This window comes from Phasianus colchicus, chromosome 3 (assembly GCF_987193195.1).
Source record: "Phasianus colchicus chromosome 3, bPhaCol1.hap1.1, whole genome shotgun sequence".
NCBI classification, from domain to species: Eukaryota; Metazoa; Chordata; class Aves; order Galliformes; family Phasianidae; genus Phasianus; species Phasianus colchicus.
This window is the reverse complement of record NC_143438.1, coordinates 13,554,889-13,577,457: the sequence shown is the minus strand read 5'-3', so window position 1 is coordinate 13,577,457 and position 22,569 is coordinate 13,554,889. Positions and strand designations below refer to the sequence as shown.

General features: G+C 42.9%; 1 protein-coding gene across 2 annotated transcripts in view; it reads right to left on the bottom strand.

The window, feature by feature from the left end:
* Positions 1-22,569, bottom strand: part of SLC22A23 (solute carrier family 22 member 23) — a 101,644-nt gene that overhangs the window by 14,650 nt on the left and 64,425 nt on the right. Inside the window, exons 4-7 of one of the 2 annotated variants that reach the window (XM_090136992.1) lie at positions 17,016-17,184; positions 13,904-14,031; positions 6,914-7,003; positions 1,392-1,494 (exon numbers count right to left, since the gene is read on the bottom strand). In XM_090136992.1, the coding sequence (XP_089993118.1) occupies positions 1,392-1,494; positions 6,914-7,003; positions 13,904-14,031; positions 17,016-17,184 (490 nt within the window). The remainder of the gene's footprint in view (positions 1-1,391; positions 1,495-6,913; positions 7,004-13,903; positions 14,032-17,015; positions 17,185-22,569) is intronic. The other variant, XM_031589300.2, reaches the window with a different exon arrangement.

The window sequence follows — 22,569 nt, the reverse complement described above, 5'->3', positions numbered from 1 at the left end:
CCCCATATTTCCACATACAGCTGTATGGGAACTGCTGAATCATGGTCTGAACCTCTGATGGATCACCTGAGGTGAGCAATGAATCAGCCCTGGGAGCACAGGTAAAGGCAATTCACCTCTGCTGCTGGAAGGGGTGGAGCCTGGCTGCACCTCTTCTAGACCCATTTAAGAGCTGACTACCAGTGGGAAAGGACCTCTTCTGTAGATCCCTCCTTTGGAGTTTTACAGTGAGCCTAGGACAAGGGTAAACACTCTATCTATTCTTTCTTTGGTGTAATAACCTACTTAGCCAAACTCTCTTATATTCCATAATTATAGCATCTGTATATTCACTGATTGTACAATGGCTAATTCTGGTTATTCAATCCATTTGCTCAGCCTAAGAAGAAAACACTGCATCAGCTTCAGAACCAGGCCAAATACTGAGAGGTGGCAAAGAGGAATGTAAAGCCCTATGAAGAGAGTTGGTTCTGCAACCAGTGCAGAAACTGTATGCCTCTCAGCGGCTGTCCTCTCTGTGTTAAGACTGCTCCATGTGCCTATTAGCAGGGACAACAGCTACAGAGTAGGGCCATGAACTGGGGAAGAAAAAAGCCACAAGAGCACAACAGACTTCCTAAGGAGAACAGGGGATGTGCAGATGTCCAGTCTGCTCCCACTTCCCACTAGAAAAATCTCAGAATCAAATTCAAATGGACATTCTAGAAAAATGAGAAAATTTCCTCTCTGTAAGCTGGGTTTTGTTAGAGGCTAAATTTGCAGCCTATCCATTTCCTTTTAATGGAGTGCTCAATTTTGGACAGCTCTCAGAGACTGTAACCAGCAAAATTCTCAGGCGGAGGCCTCACTTTGCACACGTAAGCATGTACTAGCAGAAGCTTCAGGACACAGGCATTGCATTGCTCTATTCTTGATTGGGAGATTTGAAACAACTTTGCAGTTTCTTTTTGAGGCCACATCAAGGGCACTGCTGTACAAGGGAGCAAGCTTGTGTTTGCTGGTAAGCAACGTCTTCCTCTGCGATGCAGCTATATCAGATGTAAACAACTCAGGCTTGTGCTCCTGTGGTATTAATAATTTCAAAAATCCCCTCCAGGATGCCAGCAGCAGATGTTTGCAAGTGTAAGCACGTGGCTGTGTGAGATGTCAGAGCAGTTCTGATGGCAGCGCTCTTGCAGCATGACACTTGGTGCTGCTGTCTGAGATGACTGACTATTTCCTCCACTTTGCCATATAAAATAGTTCCCTGCAACAGCTGGTACTTTTCCATGGTTTTTACCAGAGGCTTAAGCTAAGGGTCCCTCACTGGAGAGCCCCCATCATTTCCCATTGTTGCTTTCAGTTCACCAACCATAAAAAGAACTCGAGTAGAAACACAATATGAAACTTACGAGTTCACACACAATACCACAATGTTTTTCCACAGGTTCCTGGTTCCCACCACTTTGATAATGCAGACTTTCTTTGATCTCCTAGTGATCTCCTTTTCCAGCTCTGAAACAAAACAAAATGAACCAAATTATTTGGTTATCAGTGATAGGACTAATAGGATAGTGATAGCAGAGTTAATGGCCTTAAGTTGCACCAAGAGAGGTGCAGGTTTGATACTTGGAAAAATTTCTTCTAAGAAAGAGTGGTAAAGAACTGGAATGGGTTGCCCAGGGAGGTGTGGAGCCACTATCCCTGGAGTTATTCAGGAAATGCATGGATGTGGCACTGAGAGGCATGGTTAATAGTTGAACCAGATGATCTTAGTTGCCTCTTCTAACCTTATTGATTCTATTCTTTCAATGATGACAAAGAGAAGGAGCAGCTTAGTTTGTGAACTACTGATATCTCAGGGATGTCCTGGAGAGTAGGATACTGCTGATGGTTACACTAATGAAAGTTACAAGAAGCTCAACTGCCTGCCTGAATTCCATCCCAGGTTTTGCTCTTCTTCCAGGCTTCCCTCAGCAACCACTGCCTTAGGGGCTGACAAACTGCCCAAGAGTCCCTTCAGACAACAGCCTTCCCCCATGTGAAAACGTTATCTAGAAAGCAGGCAGTATGGAGCAGTAATGTGGTCCCAGCAAGCAAAACGTGCTGAAGAACTTCAGGATTCTGCTGACATCTAAACGCTCACGGAAAGCACCATTTTCATGGAAGGTCCCTGAGTTGTGCATTTCTGTAACAACACCTGAAATCCACTGGGAAGGACTGGAGTTCCAACCTGATTTATGGGGGAATCCTCTCAGATTTTTCTGAAACCTGTTTTTAAACAAAGTGGCCACAGCACTATGCCAGTTCATCCTCTTCCCCCTCATGTTTGAAATACTTGAAATCATTTTGAAAGATGCCCTAAACTGAAGACATTTCCTTAGGGAAAAAATCCTGAGCATCATCAGTGACTTTTTTGCATTTCAAAACTAAAGCTGTGTCATGTCCCTAAACTGCTGAGCTAACTGGAAGACAACTTCTATTTACAACCCTATAATAACACACAAACCTCTCAAATATCGCATCTGATACTCTCCCTGGTACAGGATGAAAGACACTGCTCAGTTCCAAAATATCATTAGCTTAGAGACAGAAAGTGAGCTCCTTCCTGCCCAGGATGCAACAGAGCCACTGTTCCCAAGCTATGGGAAACAGTGAAGTCACCATCCCTGGAGGTGTTCAAGATGTGGTACTGAGAACTGTGTTAGTGGACATGGTGGGGACAGGTTGGCAGTTGGACTAGGTGACGTTAGAGATCTTTTCCAGCCTGAATGATTCTATGATTCTAAGATACAAGAGCAGTGAGATAACCAGGAGGGCACAAAGCCTGCTGCAAGCAGAAGCCACAGCAGAATCACAAAAAACACTGCATCCCAGGAGCGCAAATCTCAACTATTTCTTAGGGCAAAGACTTCTACTGCTACTTTCCAGCCTGCTCCACAGCAGCAGCAGGGCCCCATTCTGCACCCTGCTTCCATTCCCCTTGTGCATGGGCAATCAGCCCAGTGTCCTCAGCTGCCCACACTGCACTGCCCTGGCCTCTGCTCTACTCACTGAACAGTAATCCCTTCAAGAGATGCAAGAAAAGGAAAAAAAAAAAAAAAAAAAGCAAACAACTACAGAGAAATGAGATAGACCAACTCTAATTTACAAGCAAAACAAAAGATGTATTTGTTTGCTGTTACTGGAAAACAGTGTCATAAAAATAATAAACCGAAGAAACACTATTTAGATGCAAATAGTCGTGCTGTTCACTGCTCACAGGTCACTCCTGGTCACCTATCTGCTGTAACTACAGGGAATGTTTCTGAGAAAAGAAATGAAAGGTATTTCATTGTACTTAATGACTGTACTTCAGCAGGATATTACGGCACTAGCCTCCTTATACCTGATAATATCCATTCTCCCCAGCATCTGTGCAGCGTGAGGCCCACAGAATCATAATAGCAGAGCTGGAGCAAAAGAGGAAATCGGTCAAATTAATATTTGCAAGACAGGAGCACCCAGCAGGCTCAGCAATGGATCGGGGCTATCTTAAAAAAGAAAGCAATAAAAATGGTGGTACTTAATCTCAAAGAGCAAGGTCAAAGTGATTTTTGTAGCAAGATTCTGGAAAGGATTAAACGGGAAGAAAATAATTCAGAACAACTAAAGTAGTTAGATAAGACAGTGTTGTAAAGTCCATAATTGAGCCCATGCTAAACCTTTTGCACTGAAAAAGTCAAACAAAGCAGAAGAAAAACTACAAGGCTTTGAAGAGCTTAACAGAAGATGACTGTTTACTAATCTGGCTCAAGAGAAACAACAAAAATCAATGCCCACACAATACACACTGTACAGACTTCTTGTGGGCATGAGGGTTCTCCCTCCATCTGTTTAAGTATGACCAGATCTGGGCTTTCAAAGCAAAACATTTCCTCCTCTGTCAGCAGAAGACTGTCCCTAATGAACGCTCTTTGGGCTTTCCCACTTTGGGTGTTTGTGTTTCTCAAAGTCATTCTTCATTGTCAATCTGTGCTTTGTTGAGCCACAACTTAGTTAAATGAAATTAAGAGGACACGATGCCATACATATATATTTAAGTCAGGTGCTATTTCCATTCTTCCATGAAATGTTGGTGGAATCTCTGGGCTCCACCACTTATTTTTCTCCCATCTTTTCAATTTCCAAAAAATCCAAATGTACTCACAAGTCACCACCTTCAGATGATTGGCTGTCCCCAAGTCTCTAATATAATACATCTTTCTGACGGCTTTCTCTATCCTTTATATATATATACCAACCAACAACAACAACAAGAACAAAAAAACAACCAAAAAAACAACTCATCCACCCCCACACAAACATTTACAATAGGCAAAACATCACTGAAATTGCAACAAATTAGGTATGTGACTGTGATTGGCCATCAGGAGAGTAGCAGCAGGGCCTTGGCAGCTCTTTGGCTGCCTAAACACTGCAGGTCAATGATACAATCTTAAAAGTCAAGCCAACATCCATTAAAGTCATGTGGAAGCAAACTATTGCTTGCCAGTTACAGCAAGAAAACTCCCCCTCCCCCAACCTTTTCTTTTATTTTGCACTGAAGTCCCCAGTTCAGAAGAAATTTGCATTAAACATTTCATTCTGACTGATACACCAGAAAGGCGAGTGTGAAAAATAAAAAAACATTTTTCCCTATGTACTCAGAGGCCCATTATGAGCTTTCCCATACTCCAGAGCCCACACACACTGCAGGCTTCCTATTCAAGGACTCAGTAGGAACACTGTCAGCATGCTAACTCTTCATGTCTCAGTGGAAATTAAAGCTATTCACTGGGACATTCTGACAGTCTCATAGGGAGGGGAACCCCACCAGCTTCCAGCTCCCAGCACTGCTGGGTTCTCGTGGGATCCACAGCATCTCAGGACCAAGGCTTTTAAAATCGTAAAGCATCTCTCAAGGCTTCAAATGAAGCCACTCATCTCTGCACTGCTTGGCAAAGGTAAAATGAACAAAGTTTGAAACCTCTGAAAAAGGATGTCCAAGGTGACAAACCTCATATGGTGGTAGTGTGTTGCTGGATTTTTCTGGCTGCTAAGTGCTACTGTCACTAGTGTTTTAAACATGAAAAGAGCTATGGAAGCATAACAGAAAGGCTCCATTGGTCCCCAGAGCTCAACAGCTCTGCAGCAGGAAGCAGACAGCTGAGCAACCTGCCACAGCCACAATGAGCTGCTGGTGTGCAGGGCTGTTCGTGCTTCCCATGATTTCTGTCTCCAGAAACTTGTCTGTGCTTGCTTTTGTCTTCAAGGACTAGCAGCCTGGCGTATTGTATTTTTGAAAAGCCTAATGTTGGAGGAGTATTGAAGGCTATCAAGTCACATACAAAAATATGAGCTGGGTAAAGAACTGACTGATGGAAAGGCAGCAAAAAGGGGCAGAAAAATGGAGATGACAGCTGGATGGAGAAGATTACTGCTGGGGTGACTTGTGTTATTCTCAAAAATGAAAACAATATTTAATAAACTCAGTAGGGAGTTTGGCACAAAACTTAGGAATGTGTCAATGATGACTGCTGATGACAGCGAGGCGCTATCAGCCATTCAGCACAGAAATGGGACAACAGAGATAAATGGATGAACCTGAGATCGTGTGTGGCAAAAGCAAGTTGGAAATGCAAAATACAACTCAGTGATTCAAGAGAAATGCTTCTGCTGGAATATGAGCTTTTAACAAGGACTGCAGTGCCACTGGCTCTATGCTGCTTGCTCTCTAACTACATGGCACCCTCATGTTGCATTCATAAAGTATTTCCAATTCAGACAATGAAATATGGGTACTCTTTTACACTTCTGGTCACCAACATTTGAGAAACTGAAGCCTTGGTAAGCCTATTTATCAAAGGAGGAGATAGAGAAGAACTCCAGCTGTCTGCTGATACAGTATAGGAAAAGAGAATAAGAAAATTAAGATGGAGCCAGTTGCAGAACAGGAGCAAATGGGAACAGAAAAAAGACAAAGAATCTGGACAGCTACAGTATATTTGAACTGAATGCTAAAATGTAGCCAAGTGTAAGAGTGATTTGGATGAGGGAATGGCTTTCCAACAAAAGCATGGGACAAAAAAGCTAACAGCATTTAAGATGAATCTAGGGTAATCAGAACAACTGCGTAACTCATTGACTACAACCACCAAGGACTGACTGCAATAATTTGTTTCAATCCCATGTTTCTAATTACATTCAAAAAAAGGTGGGAAAAACCAGACACAAAGTTGCCACTGCAATTTCTAGTTGCTCATACACATTATGATACAGCACTTAATTAGATGATCACACATTAGTTTCCTCTTCCAAAATGTTCAGTGCAGTCAGCAAATGAGCAGCTATTAATGATATTCTCTACCTTTCTCATTCAAGATGTGCCCCTGTGCCTTATTATTCAGACCTCACAGTGAATACAAAATCGTAGCTTTCCTCAAAGACATTCCCACAGTGCTGTCAGGATATTCACGTACTTCATAAATATCAATGAAATCACCTCCACTGCTTTCTCATAAAATTATTCCAGTTTTGCAATGCAGGGAAATGAAATGCAGAGGAATAACGTCCAGAATGAGAGAAAAATCACTCAGCATTTTTAGGAGTATAGCTTGAGAAATATGAGTGCTGGGTTGCTCAGAATCCACTGCATATTCATTGTAGGTACTGAAATAAACACTCTACCTTTCTGCAAACCAAGCCCCAGAAATACATGCTGTAGAGACACACACTGAAGAAACAATCATTGGTGACAACTAGAAGAGCTTAATTGCAGGGAATGTTCTATCATTGTGCACGAACATCCCTGGTGGACACAGACATGAGTACTGTTCTTCAGGAGCTATTCAGCTTCATTCCCCCAAGACTGCCCTCTTTCCTCCTGCAACCCTCTGGCTCATTCACTACACACCTTCCAAATTTTGCAACAAATGAGGAACAGACAACAGCTTCATTCCCACAGCATCATCCATCCTATGCACTGATTCATCCATCCTATGTCCTGTGAAAAAATAGGCTGCAGTCATGTTATTAAAGGCTGTATCATCTTATCTTCATGCCAGAAGGCCAAACAAGGGTTGCCCAGGCAACCTGACTTTTTGCATTTCTGAAAGCCTGGCTTGCCAATGTTTACATTCCTCTAACCTTATTTAAAAAAAAAAAAAAAAAACACACACCAACCCACAAAAACAAACAAACAAACAAAAAAATCACAAAACAAAACAACAACAAAAGACTATCTCAAAAGTCATTGTGTGGAGCTGTGTTTGGGCCATCATGTTTCAGATACCTACACAGGCATTACAGCTACCTGTGGCTGGAACTATGGAGGGAGCCTCAAGCAAGCTGGACAACAGAGAAGTGAGGCACACATTTTAGAAGTGGGTTTCACAGGAGAATTGTGGTGAGACTGCATCCTAGGGCTTGACAACTTGTTCTGGAGGGAGGAGGAAGCAAATGGTCACAGCCTCTTTGGTCTCTGTTCCCTAGCTCTCCTTCTTCCTTTCTCTACAGCCATTAATGCCCTCTGTCCCCCACTGCCTTTGTCCATGGAAGTCACCTTCAACTATCTTCATACTTTGCCCCCACAACTCTTTTCACTCTCCTACTCCCTTCTCCTCTCTATTAGCAGTCCCTGATTGGTTCTCTAGGTTTCCTCTCCTCGCCCCACATCCATGCCCTGTTCACAAAGGCATTGAGAGCACCAGGGTTTGCTGCAAGCCCTCCATGCCCAGCTCCCACTGAAATTCAGTCAAGCTTTAAGAGAAGCTGACCACCACCCAGCTGTTTCTTTGTTTTTATTTTTTATTTATTTTACAGCGTATTTGGCTTTTCCCAGTGGCACCACAAGGCACATCCTCAGTACAGTGCTCCCTTCTACCCCGTTGCCACTTCAAATCCTGTAGCTATCAGGTCATTACTGTCTTCACAGGGATACATACAGCCAGTGCACGCATCAGCTCCTCCTCCACTTCTGTATATCCAGCCAGCAAAAGAAGATTTACATTCATCAGTCTTACTCTTGTTGCTCACTACTTTTCCTGTACGGCATGCCTTGAAGGAGCTGCACAAGCTCCATCAGCTGCCACTGGCGGACAAGAGGGGACTGTCAGGAAAAAAATGAGCCCCTTCTGAAAACTGATTGGATATTCAAGAGGGCAACAGAAATCACTGCCTGCTGGCTGGTTTCCTTTAACACAGAAATCTCTTTTTTCTGTGAGACTTAAAGACTGCCTTTATTCCAATGGTTTGAACTGAATTTCCCACAATGTACCTGACTAACCCCTGGGACTTGCATGGGGTATTTAAGCTTGGCACTAATAAACTACCAAGAAACAAGATCTTGTAAAGGAACACATCCAGCAGGTTTGTATGGAGCAGCATCACATGAAGCTACCCCGTATTACTGAGCTAGGGAACTTGCTTTCTTCCTCTGCCTAATACACCTGGCTCTTCATCTATCCCTGTACTGTCTGTACACAGTACTGTAGTTGTAGCTGTGGTGGCCCAAAGGTACAATCAAAGGTTTTGTAGTTATTTTCTCATATTAGGAAAGGAGACCAGCTCAGACATAAGGTGAACTTTTTTTTTTTTTTTAAATTTTTTTAAAGAAAAATCCCCGGAAAACTACAGCTCTCCTAGCTGCAGTCAGCTTTCATATGCACACACAGTACTTGTCACCATCATACACTTTTGTAATTAAATCAGTATTATTTCTCCAAGCTGCAAAAATATTTTTGTGCCTTCTACCACTGAATGGCTCTACCTTAGAAAACAATGTCTATACACATTATGTCCACAACACCTTTCTGGTTTGTGTTTTCATCTAGAGTTGAGCAACAGAAACCATTTTTGATATTCTGCCCAGTCAAGCAGTTTTTTTTCTGTTAAGGAACATCTAGAACACCATTCACCGAAGAAGAAGATAGGCAAAATGACAGTAGGGCAGGCTTTCACAGAAACATTACGTCTGACAACCAGGTAACTGCAGCCAGGGCTTTCCCTGCTGTGCATTCCCAACAGCACCCACACACAGTGAGGGACTGGGTATCAGTGCAGCACAGACTAGTGTGCAGCATGTGATCTGTTCTGGACAACACACCTTAGGACATCTGGCACTCTGGGATTTCCAATACCCCTAAACACTCTTTACTCCCACACTTTAAGAAGTGCTTCCTTAGCCTTTACTTCACTAAAAATTGACCGTTCCATAACTGAATTTGAATACCTTAAGTTGGAAGGGTCCCACAAGGACAATCAAATCCAACTCTGGTCACCACACAGGACCGCACAAAATTCAAACCTTGTGTCAGAGAGCGTTGTCCCAACACTCCTTGAACTTGGGCAGCCCATTCCATGCCCACCGCCCTCTGGTGCAGACCCTTTCCCTAATCCAGCTGCCCTCCCCTAACACAGCTCCATGCCGTTCCCTCAGGCCCTGTCGCTGTCACACAGAGCAGAGCTCAGTGCTGCCCTCCGCTCCCTGTGAGGAGCTGCAGCCGCCATCAGGCCTCCCCTCAGCTCCTCTGCTCTGGGCTGAACAAACCAGACAACTTGGCCACTCCTCATGCATCTTGCCCTCCAGACCCTTCACCACCTTCACAGTCCTCCTTTGGATACTGTGATAGCTCTATGGAGTACAAAATGACATGCAGTACTCAAGGGGCTCGTGCTGTATCAGTGTAGTGTAGAGTGGGACTGTAAAGCTGTAATGAAAAATGTGTTTGTTCTCTATGCTCCACAGGGGAACAGAGAAGAGATGAGAAAGTTTTAGAAGAAACTGGAAGTGAAAAACCTCTACTAAATTAATATTATAAAAATATTTAATTTGCTCACGACTGAAGATGGCTTTATTCTGGCAGTGTTTTAAAATAGTTGTCAACAAAAAATTAACAAGCCTGCTTTATAAGTTACATTTCAAAATGCAGTGGGATAAAAATAATTAATTTGTTGCAACAATGAATTTAAACTTCCCTTGCAAAAAAAGGTGAACTGTTGAGCCAACTGGTAAAATTTCGAGACTTCAGAGATACTCAGTAAGTACATCTCTACTTTTCTTAAAAAAGAAAATACAACTGCAAAAATCACCAAATGGCAAAGTGTTCATAGCCAAAATCAAAAGGTGTACCAGTTGTCCCAGAGCAAAGCCCTTGCTAAGGGGGCAACCACCCATTTGTTTTGCAATTCAGAACATACACCGCCTTCACATCCTTAGGGCAGGTCACAGAATAACAAAATGGCTTGGCTTGGAAAAGACCTCAAGTATCATTAAGTTCCAAACCCCACAGGCAGGGTTGTCAACTGCTAAATCAAGTACTAGATCAGGTTGCTCAGGGGCCCATTCAACCTGGCCCTGAACACCTCCAGGGATGGGGCATCCACAGCCTCTCTGGGCAGCCTGTTCCAGCATCTCATCACTCTCTCAGCAAAAAATTTCTCCCCGACATCTAATTTAAATCTTCCCTCTTTTAGTTTAAAATCATTTCTCTTTGTCCTGTCATTATCTACCCATGAATAAAGTTGATTTCCCTTCTGTTTATAGTCTCTCATTAAATATTAGAAGGCCATAATGAGGTCTCCCCTCATATCGGCCTTTTCTTCCCAGACTGAACAAACCTGCGTCCTTCAGCCTACCTTCACAGGAGAGGTGCTTCAGCCCTTCAGTCATCTTCATGACCCTCTGTTGGACCCATTCCAAATGCCTGACATCCTTCCTGTGCTGGGGTCCCCAGACGTGGATACAGTACTGTAGCTGGGGCCTCACGAGGGTAGAGAAAAGGGGGACAATCCCCTCCCTTCCCTGCTGGTCAACTCCCTTCTGATGCAGCCCAGGATACTGTTGGCTTTCCAGGCTGCAAGCACACTGCTAGCTCATCTAATGCTTTTCATCTATCAGGACTGCTAAATCCTCCTCAGCAAGGCTACTCTCAAGGAGTTCTCCCAGTCTGTATACATATCTACAATTACCCTGATCCAACTGTAACACTTTACACTTGACTTTGTTGAATCTCATTAGGTTTACATGGGCCCACCTTCCAAGTTTATCAACGCCCCTCTGGATAGCATCCCTTGCTTCTGTTGCATCAACTGCACTGCTCAGCTTGGTGTCAACAACAAACTTGGTAAGGGTGCACTTAATCCCATCATCTATATCACTGATAAAGATGTCAAAGAGCACTGCTCCCTGGGAGACACTGCTCAGGTCACTGAGAAGATGAGGGTAATGTTAATTTGCTCTCAACCCCAATCCACATCTCTTGTCCAGCTTTAATTTGTCTGCCTACTACCTTGCAGGCTAAGCACTACCCTACCCATCAGCTGTCCATGTTGGTCTCCAGACACAGAACTGTTATCACAACCCCAACGTGAGCACTATTAAGACAATTCATTCTTCTCCTTAGAGCCATCTTCTAGAAGAACTCTGGAAAACTGCTCAAACAGAGCAAACAAGCTTTTAATTTTTTTTTCTGCCTAACACATGGGCCATGTTCTACAGCACAAAGAGGCTACAGAAGGTTGGTCTCCACTATGAGTAGCATAACCAAAGGGACAATTAAAAGCTTCCCTCCAACAATGGGAGCAGTACAGTTCTTCAGAAAGGAAAATACACCTGTTCACTGACCACAATTCAAAACTGCATTTTCTTCCATCTCAGAAATACTTCACCCATTTGAATGCTAATTATTTCTGTTATAGAACTGCTATAAGCTGCCAAAAAGTGTACATACAACTCCAGTAAACAGTTTGTTACACAAGGTACATTAATTTGACTGTTACAGGTGAGTAGAATTACGCTGGGGTTTCTAGCTGGAAGAGACTGTATGGGACAGCACATAGAGTAACTCAGTCACACAAGGCTACTATCACTAATACTAAACAGCAACACAACCGACCTGAATTGAAGTAAAATGTTTTCCAGTCATTTCAGAGAATAAAACAAATCACAAACAAAAACTCTCTCCATGCAGACAGGAAAGCTCAGCAATAGATTTAAGAAGAAATAGGAGTTATCAGCATCAGGCTGAATGGCATCCTCTCACACAGACAAGTACAGGCTTTTTGACCATTCCCTGCTACAGCAATGATGTCTTTGTGATTACAACATACAAAAACAGAAATATGTTTTCTTCTGCTTACAGACCCAACCAGACACATACCGACTCACTTTGATCAAATTCTTCACTCAGGATTTCTACTTCTCTCATGTCCTCACTCACACTATCAGTGCCCCCTTCAACCTACAAAGAGAGAAGGCCCTTCCAAAATCTTTACACTCATTTAACCCATTTGCTACTACTCTCATCTTAATGTTTCTAGAAAAATAAAGCATCGTTTTACAGCTAGATTAGGGAAGCCTTAACATGTGGGGTTGCAGAGAGAGTTTAAAAAGACAAAGGCAAGAAGAAAATAAATATATAGATAAAAACCCACTTCACACCAAAGAAAAAAAAATCCAGCATCAGCAAAGTGGCAGAACTGAGCACATTCTGTATTACTCAGGAAGGTGTGCAGAAGGTAACATGCTGACAACTATGATATCTAAATGTATTTGCAGGCCATACCACTGAGAGGTACAATAACACTGTTTTGCACATGAAAGGGAGTCCCTCCCTGAACAGGAGTGTGGCTCTACCATGAAACTGCTGGAAAAAGTAATCGCAAGTAATAGTCATAAAACCATTTTGATACTTAGCACTCCTCCAGGGACAATATAACTAGAAACAGCTTAAATAAATCCCTCTAGCACCAAGTTGCATCTTTATCGTTTTCCTTAAAGGAAACTCAAGTAATTATTTTCCCCCTAAAAATACACTTTATTTTGTCTGCAAATTCAAGTAACTAACTGGCTGAGAAAAGCTAAATTTAGACTTGGTTGGAAATCTCCAAGTCTAATTGTGAGACCTTTCATTGCCTCTGAATTTTCTCTAAGTTCCTTCATCTACCCTGAAGAAGATCTGCAGGACAGAGACAGGGATGGAGATCAGGAGCTGCTCCACACCCTTGAGCTTTTCAGAACTTTACCAAGAAAACGTCATTTACACTGCACAGCCATGTTGTGTGTGATGTAGATCTAAGAAACTTCAGACATGCAATTCACGTGCAAACAAGGTAATTAACACAGGTCTGCCAACTATTACAGAAATCACAGCAGTGGCCTTTGTGTGACTACCAAGCTGAAACACAGAACCAAACTGACATGAGCTACTCCAGAGACTCTTGACAGTGAGTACCAGCAAAGTATAGAAAGCATCATTCCTAACAGTGGGCAGGCGTGCAGGTGATGTACCCCTGCAGTCCCTCAGGTAAGAGTAGGTAGAGTATGAAACAGTGAAAAATCAACCCAAAACATTTCCACAGTGTTTTGGTGAATAGGTAGTCTGCAAGAGACACTGTAAAATGGGTATCTATGTGTACTATCAAGACTGTAGGATCAGAAGCCCCCAGGACAGCACTGCTCAGATAGAACAGGAGTAAGATTTGATACAGAAATAGGATGCGATTTAGTTCTGCCATGGGACTGATGTTTCAGAAATTGTGGCTTGGGTGTCACCACCTCACCTATCTGTGTGATGGGCAGGACCCCAGCCAGAAGCTTCCTTACAACAGTTACGAGAGCCATTCTAAGCTGACACACTGCAGCCATGGTAAAATCACCCAAAAGATGCTCCTAAAAGCATACGGCACTGCCAGATGAAATGTAATTACTAGAACTGTTCATCAGACTGTAATTTTAAATATGGTTCTGGACTTTAGAGCAGTTTTTCAAGAAAAACAAAATTAATGAGTAAGTGGAATGCTTTTTACAAACAGTAAATAGACTGTTTAAATCTGGATAATAACTTTAGAGAACTTTAGTAAAAAAATCTGAATGGGTGGATTCATGGATGCCTGTTCTACTCACCAGGCACCACTCCTTTGATGTCACTTTCTGCATTCATCCTGTTCTTGCGAGTGAGCTGCAGGATAAGTTCCTTGGATGCCTCAAACTGCTGCGTAGCCATCAGCCACCGTAGGGACTCTGGGAAGATACTTCAGAGATGGAAAATACATTAGGGTTGCTCCCCAGTTTCTGCCAGAGGAGAAGTATAGCAGGTAGCTGCTCATTTAAGTATTTGCAGGTAATACAACTATTTTCAAAAAGTGGAAAAATCATCTGTTAAAAATGTAAGAGAAAAAAGGCTCAGGGCACAGGAATTGGTGACATTCACTTTTACATTGATCCACAAACAATATAGGAACCATCCTATCACCTTGAGATGGGACATATTAGAATTTTATTATATATTAGAGGAGTTATGCCTATTAATACCGTTGCGAAAGAACAGGGAGAAGGGGAAAGCACTTTATGCAGGAGACATTTGCTGCCAGGCAGGGGATAGATGAGCTGTGCAGTTACACAGGATAATTCAGGCCACAGAAGGAAAACATCTGACAGAAGTGATTTGAATTCTCTTGTAAAGATGGAGATTAAAAAGTGAAAAATTACTTTCCAGGATTATAATGGAACAGAATTTTTTAATTTTTAAACATGTTAAAAATCTTCTTCCTCACATGCAGATTTTAAGGCATTCTTTTATATGGGTGAGTATGGAGTGTACTCCAGATAAAGTTCATTTGCTGCTATAAAAGTTTCTCCCAGTAAAGACAAGATTATGTTAATTGAGCTGCCTTACAAGCATACACACAAATGCACATACAGTCATAATATGAAAGAGTTTATTTTTCATCTGCTTGTTTCCCTCGAGTGCTGACATCCACCTGAATCTCCAGCTTAATTCTTCCCTATTTGTTTTTCAGGTAAGTTCATCTCATTTTCATTTAAAACAACCAACCAACCAAAAGCCACACAAAATAAAGATCTAAAAAAAAAACAAAAAAAAAAACACCCAAGAAACCCCTCCAACCACCACCACCACCACCAAAGCCCTACACTTCCATCAATACAGATACTTTCAGAACAGACTTTTTTTTTTCCTCTTGCTTTCACCTCATTTTCATTCATTTTCCAAAAGACTTCTCCAAGAATGAATTTATCAGCTTCTTTTAACTTCAAATATAAAGTAAACCTCATATTTCCTTCACAAAGCACTGACCCTTGCTGCAAATGCTGCCCCAGCTCTTCTAAGCAGTGGAGCAGTCAATTGTATGTTAGGTTACTACTTTTTAAGGTTACTGCAATATGGATCTCACCCTTAGCAAGAACTTAATCGTAGGTAAAGTACACATACGTGTGAGTGTATTTAGATGTATTTATACATACCACAGTATTATTGAACAGTCCTAACCAGAGCCCATTTCAGCAAACACAAAAACCCCAGGCAATGTAAATTCTGCTGCTTTGCCTATTACTCCTGTGTGTGTCATATCACATATCATCTCAGCGGGATTAATTTGTGTTCTCTGCCTGTCCTGTCCTGCCCAGCCAAAACACCACAAAGCTCTTGGAGATTTGGAAACAAGTTCTAGCATTTGCTATTACTATGATCCCTTGTGAAGAGGTTCCTGTTGAATTCTCCGAAGAAATGCAGGAGATTCTGCCTCAGCCATGTAGGGAGCATGCTATGTCCAGATGACTACTGGGGACTCACCCTGTCTATCATGTTTGTTAGGTATCTTCATTCTGCTTGGACACAGGTATCAACAAGCATTGCACTGGGTTCTATCCAGCAGTGGATTATAATGCTCTTCAGCTGGTGAGATCCCAGCAGGAGGCTTGAGAGTAGACCTGCAAACATTTTCTGTTTGCATGTGTACATCACATGGCTGGTTTGGGGGAACAGTACTGTACATTAGCAAGAACATTCTAGGCTATTCAACATCGAGGTATCACCAGCAAGATACTTATTACATACTGGAAATTGAGAAGGGAAAAGAAGTCATTATCTTACAAAAGACTTACAACTTTCTCCTGTGTGCTGCTTTCTGCCCTCAGCCAAGCTGTAGTATGTTCATCTATGTGAGCTCAGAGATGGGGAAGAGATTTCTACTTAAGGGATTACGGTGATGAATGGATGAGAACTCTATACCCAAGAGTTCTTTATCCAAGAACAGAAAAAATACAGAACTTAATTGTTGCGTGTCATAACAAGTTCTTACACGCTGCAACTTGTTAGGTGTTACAACCATCAACTTTCTTCTTTTCCAATCCACAGCAACTAAATATTTAAATGTAGCCAGCATTACTTTAAAATTAATTATCTACTCTGTTCTCACTGTTATTGTTTTGTACAATCCTGCTCTTGCAAGTCTCTGCTATGTTATGCCACCACTGTGTGTCACTCTTAAGACAGAAGCAAAAAGACATGTTTTTGGGAGGTTTATGAAGTTCTGGTAGGGATAGAGCCCCCCACTTCCCCAGGACAGACAGCACCAGGCCTGGAGCCCTTTGCCAAAGCACAGCCCATAGGGCTGACAGTGAAGAGCAGAAGGAGCCAGGCCAGAGAAGCGACCTCTGGGAGTGCTGCCCAGTGCAGGCCAGTCACCTGACTGTCAGGCTAGCACACAGTAATTTGGGCAAAACCTAGCAGGGAGGCTCAAGAGCTGGCCGCCCCATGCACACACTGGGCCCAGCCATAATACTCACAAAAGGAGGTGTGTTATTTTTAACCTAGATGGGCTAACCAAGGCCAAAGGAATGAACAGTGACTGCCCAGAACCACAGTGCAGGTTTAAGGAGAAAACTGAGCTGTGCAGCTACAATTCAAAGCAGTTAAGCTGGGACACATCCTTTTGCATCCATAAAGTGGAAGTGACTGCCAGAGAAATTACGAAGTACAACTTTCTGCCCAACAGCATATTCACCTACTGAGTCCTGACACATCAAAATGTAAAACTTATGGCTACTACAGTAAGCTATACCATTATTCCTTCTTACTTCACTGTCAAAACATCATACAGAGCGAGTAGAAGAACAAGGTAATAATTTATATGTATGGGGAAGCACCCTTACTTCCAGGCACCTCCAGCATTAGGAACCTGTGTTGCCTTTGACCCAAAGAGGAAGAAATACTTACACCCAGTAGAGCAGCATGAGCAGGAAGGGGCAGATGATGACAGCCTGGAGGACCTGCCAGTCCCTGCAGAGAGCAGCCAGCCCCGGCATCAGGAACTGCCCTGCCATCTCAATGAAGCTCGCCACCATGGTGATCATGAACCGGTGTGCAGGAGGGCAGAGCTCTATCCCTGAAACACAGAGCACAAGCAATGCATTTAGACCCCTCACAGGAGCACTTCCCCACAGCAGGCTGCCCAGCTTCATGAAATTCCACGGACTTAGCATCAAGACTTTTGGCCAGAGTTACGTACCATCCCATATATTCTGTTTCCTCATATATGTGGGCTTCAAATACCCTTGCAGCAATAGGGAAGCTCATTAGCAGCAGGCTGTGGTGCTAACACGTGCAACTTCTATGCACATACTGCATCTCCTGCAGACCTGCTGCATCTCTGATTGTCAGCCTATGCCTCCTTCCCCCCAAAAACATATATTTAAGGAGACTAGAAGATGAAAGATGATCCACAGATTTCATGTAAAGCCTTTTCACAATTCTAAAAGATACCAGACACCTCCCCAGTCAGTCTGCTGGAGGCAGAAGAGCACAGCTCTCAGCAGGATCCCAGCTCCTATGGGATGCTAGCTTCTCACAGCTAAACATGCTGCAACTCAGCTGGTTTCAAGCCAGATGCTGAGTGGATTGTTTCTGGGTTTGGTTTTTGTTTTCATAACAACTAGTCTTGATCAACTTTCAAACAAGACAGCCTTATATCTACCTTATCCTGTCTACCATCCTTCCTTTTGTTGTAGGGCAAATTACCACCATCACTGCTAGCATCGGTTGTTTCAGCTGCCCTGTGACAAGTGATGCCAGTAGATTAAAAGCTTCCTTAAATCCTGAATTGTGGCTACCTTTATTCTTGAGAAAATAAGAATTTATCAGAAGGGCAGCCTTTTCTTTTTCAAGAAACAGCATTAAAATTGGACTGTCTTTTTCAAATATACCCAAACATAAATGATGTTTTTGCTAGTAGGAATACAATAGAATCCCCTATTTCATATTTCTCACTTGCCTACATTCACTTCTACAGATTAATAACCAAGCACAATAAACCTGCCACGATTGTTATGCAGTACTTATCAGTATGCTGATACAGAAACACAAGCTCATAAACACTCATGATGTGTTGCTGTCAGTGCTGGTGTTTTACCTTGGGATGTTTCCTATAGTTATTTTAAATTATGATTTAATGGTTCTTAAAACTGTAATTGGAAAGCCATAAGACAATAGGAAGCTGCTCATTTATTCACTCTCTGATCTGTAGCTTGTTCAGTACTTATCGCTGTAACACAGATCTAAACTCACTGACCAGGAACTGGCTGCCCGCAGATCAAATATAGGATAAGGCACCACATGCTGTTTGTTTCCTTTTCTTTTGGCCAGTAGCAAAAAACACTGACGCTTTTTTGTCAACACGAAAGGGAAATGTATCTGTTGTGAAGCAGCCCAAATTTTCGTTAGTTCAACCAGAAACACAACAACTTTGGAAAATGAAGGGGGAGAAAAAACCTTCAAGACTCTCACTTGCTATAAAGGGCTTTTACGTTTTAATTAGGGAAATGAGATTAAAACACAGGACTTCTTATGACATTAATATGGCTTCAACCTTACTAACAAAGTATTCCAAGCCTTGGTGACCTTTTTTAATTGTGCAAAGAGTTCACTTCCATTTTATTTTTCTGATCTTCAAGTGTTTCTGTTTGTTTTCCTACGCCCTGAAGTCACAGTCACTCATGCTCCAGTATGCCTCCACTAAGTGCAAGGATGACTTTTGTTGCTATAGAAACAGGAAGTCTGCATTAGATAGGTGAGACTTTAGCATTTCAATCGCATTGCTCAGGTTAGTATAAGATAACAAAAATTCACTGAGACAAGAACAACTTTTTCATGATGTCAGGAAGAGGCATCAAAATAAAAAACTTATGCTCTTAGGAATCACTGGAGCATAATGTGTATAACTTCACACGCAGCAGTCAATCATTGTATAGGATGGAAATCTCCTCAGGGGTAGCTTGGCATCTATTTTTTTTTTTCTGGATAGTCACAGGCCTTTTTTTGCCTTTTCCTCTGGAAGAGCTGGAAAGGGGGAAAAAAGTCCTTGCAGTAGCTGAGTGAGCATGACCTTAAAGCATCATCAGCAAGTGCTCTGCTTAAAAGAAATATTGCATCTCTGTTGAAATGTTCTACATATCAGGACAGTCTACTGACTTTCCACAACCTCTGCCTTCGATTTGATTCAATAAAATATTCAGTGCTGCTGTTTTTAGCAAGCATTTAGCAGTCGGGCTTTTTCCAGCCTTGTCAGTAAAGCCACTGCAGCACCTCTATGCAGGACTAGCAAGGGCTTCCTGATGTTCTCACCAGTGCCACAATGAGTTCACCCAGTTCACAAGAGACATTACCAACCCATGTGAAATCTGTAAGACAGAAATCAGCTCTCTGGCAAATCCAGTGAGAAAACTCCAGCTCTCCCCTTTAGCAAAAAGGCTTTCACCTCAAATACCTTGCTGAGTGTAGAGAGTCAAGCAAATCCCTGACACAGAAATGACCATCAGTATTATAAACTCCTGAACACATCCATTTGCTCTTGGAAAACATAGTGTGGGCGAGGAGAGAGGCACTGAGAAGACTTTGCTTATTTGCCCCATAGTTCTGTTCCCAAAGACAAGTGCCTCCCCACACATGTGATGCAGTTGTGGGCCCTGCATGCACCACGAACATGAGACACACACCACGAGCTTTGGTGCACAGCCCAGGCTCTTATGGGAGACGCAGAAATGAAAGGCAGAACTCTGCTCTGGAAGTCTATCTGTGTGCCATTTCACTAGTGAAATGAGCAAATCAATGAACACTAGCCTTACAGTCTGCAAACCTGCCACACAGAGAGACAGTGTGAACCATGTCACTCTGACAAGAGTATCAACCATTTTTGGTAGCTGCGTGCTGCGCTCAGTGTAACTCCAAGGCTAACAAACAGGATGTACAGAGATGTCCCCAGGCACCAAGGGAACAGAACCAGACCCTGGACACATTGCTACAGTCAGTCTCATGCAGTATCCTGCAAGACAAGTGTTAAGACTGGTGATGAACAAAACCACTGTGACAGTGTGTGAGAGGAACAAATGAGCTGGCACCAGAAATAGGCAGAGCATGGAACTGGCACACATCTGCCATGTCAATCACAGCCCTTCTGCAACTTCACCCAAGTAAAAGGGGAAAGGACATGCCTAAAGGTATCAAAAAATGTGAAGAACATGATCATGGTCATAGATTATCAGGACCAAGAGGGGAAAAAAAAAAAGAGAAATTAAATTCATTAAGTCTGTCTGAGAGTTATGAGGGATGAGAGAAAACAAAGAAGCAAAAAATTCTAAACATCAGTGCCCTCAAGAGTATGAAAGATCCAAATTGGGTTGCTGCTGTCTGCCAAGAACAGCCTCAGGGATGTGATGAGGGCTCAGCAGCCACTGTCTCATGTCCTCTGTGCTACACAGATCACATAGACATAGCACATCTGGTGGCTGTGAGCAGAGGGATGCAAAATTGTGCATGAAAGAAATTCATGAGAGAATGAGCGTGATTGTGCAAAATAAACCCACTAGAGATACTGGGGAAAAAAAAATCAAATCACTTTGTTGTTCTGTAAAGGTCTCTCACTGTATTATTTAGAAATCTCATGGGAATTTTTCAAATATTAGCCAAGGGAATAATAACCAAAGCACCAATGCTGGCTGCTCCCAATCACAAGAACAAGCTCAAGAAAAGGACATTCAAGTGAACAATTTTTGGTGTACCAACTATGAGGACGGATTTCAGAGCACTCACAACTCCACTGCTGATTCACACACTGGCCTTCTTGCTCTACCCTCCAGCATTGCAGCAAAGGCCCCGCTTAGTCCCTAACAGAGCAACATGTACTCCTAGGATGTTTTAATCCTTCTGGATCACAGAATCATAGATTAGCTTGGGTTGTAAGGGATATTAAAGATTGATCTGTTCTGAATCCCTTGCTGCAGGCAGGGCTGCCCCCCACCAGCTCAGACTGTCCAGAGCTCCATCCAACTTGGCCATGAGCGCCTCCGGGGATGGGGCACCACAGCTACTCTGGATAGCTTTCTCACTGCCTCACCGCCTTCTGAGTAAAGAGTTTCCTCTTAACACTGAACCTAAATCTCCCCTCTTTTAGCTTAATACTGTTCTCCCTTGTCCTATCACTACCATGTAAAAAGTCTAAATCCTTTCTGTTTTTAAGATCCTTTAGGTACTGGAAGACAATGAGGTCTCCCTGGAGCCCTTTCTTCTCCAGGCTGAACAAGCCCAGCTCCCTCCTCCCTCAGCCTATCTTCACTGGAGAGGTGCTCCAGTCCTCTGACCATCCTTGTGGCCTACCTCTGGGCCTGTTCCAACAGCTCCACATCTTTACTGTGCTGGGGGCTCTAGAACTCGGGTGGGCCTCATTAGTGTGGAGTAGAGAGGAAAAATCACCTCCCTCACCTGTCACAAGGCTTTTCCCCTCAAGAACCTGAAGGGACCAATGTCTGTTTATGTCTTTTTATCTGGAAACCAGTGTGGCTGCAAATGGTTCTGGAGCAGAGCAGAAAATGTTTCCAGTGCGACACCATAAGCAGATGAAGTACGGCACATCTCAGGATTGCATTTGTCTTTGATGCATGTGCTGAGAGCTATTAGTCCCAAAAGCTTTCACTTCCTTTTTAAAATCAGTTTTGGAAACATAGATACAGCTGGCTAAAGGCAACAGGGCTCTAAACTGTTCAGTGCCAGAATTAATTGCCATCCCAACAGCTCACCAAAAAAGCTCGGATTTACAGAAAAGGACAGCACTGCACCACATGGCCCTGCATGGCTGGCAAGGTTTACAAGGCCGGGGGCTGGGAGCTGAGGTCATGGTTCAAGTGAGAGAAGGGAGCTCATGGGAGGCTCTGCAGAGGAGATGGACATGCAGACAGGTAACCATGAAGGAAGGACTACATTAACACTGTGCTGACTCCTGCAGCCACAAAGCATGGCCCCAAACCTGCTATGCAGGCTGGGGAGGGACTAAGGGACGTAGACAGCCTTTCCCACTAGGTCTTAGCCTTGTGCACTGATAATAGACCTCTTGCTTCAGATTTCAGAAAGACCCTCATTTGTTCACAAAGGCTGACATTTGCACAAGAATGAATAGCAAAGACTTTCATTTTAAAAAGAAAAAAAAAGAAGAAAAAGTAGTAAACCATTTGCAAATAATACATCGGGAGGGAAAAGAGGTTAAGTCACACTGCCTGAAGAACTCTTTAGCATTCGCTCACCCATCTCTGGTCCCAAAGCACAAAGCAATTCTCTCAACGCACTCCGTATGCCAGGTACATTACAAACCACAGGCTAACTGCTTTCTGTGCCTTTGCAGTTTTCTCTCCCCTCCAAGTTTCAGTCTATGAGCTGCCAAGGCTGTAATTATATAGGATAATCCCTTGGAGAAAATGGCCAGGAAAAAACACCTGAAGGCTGGGCA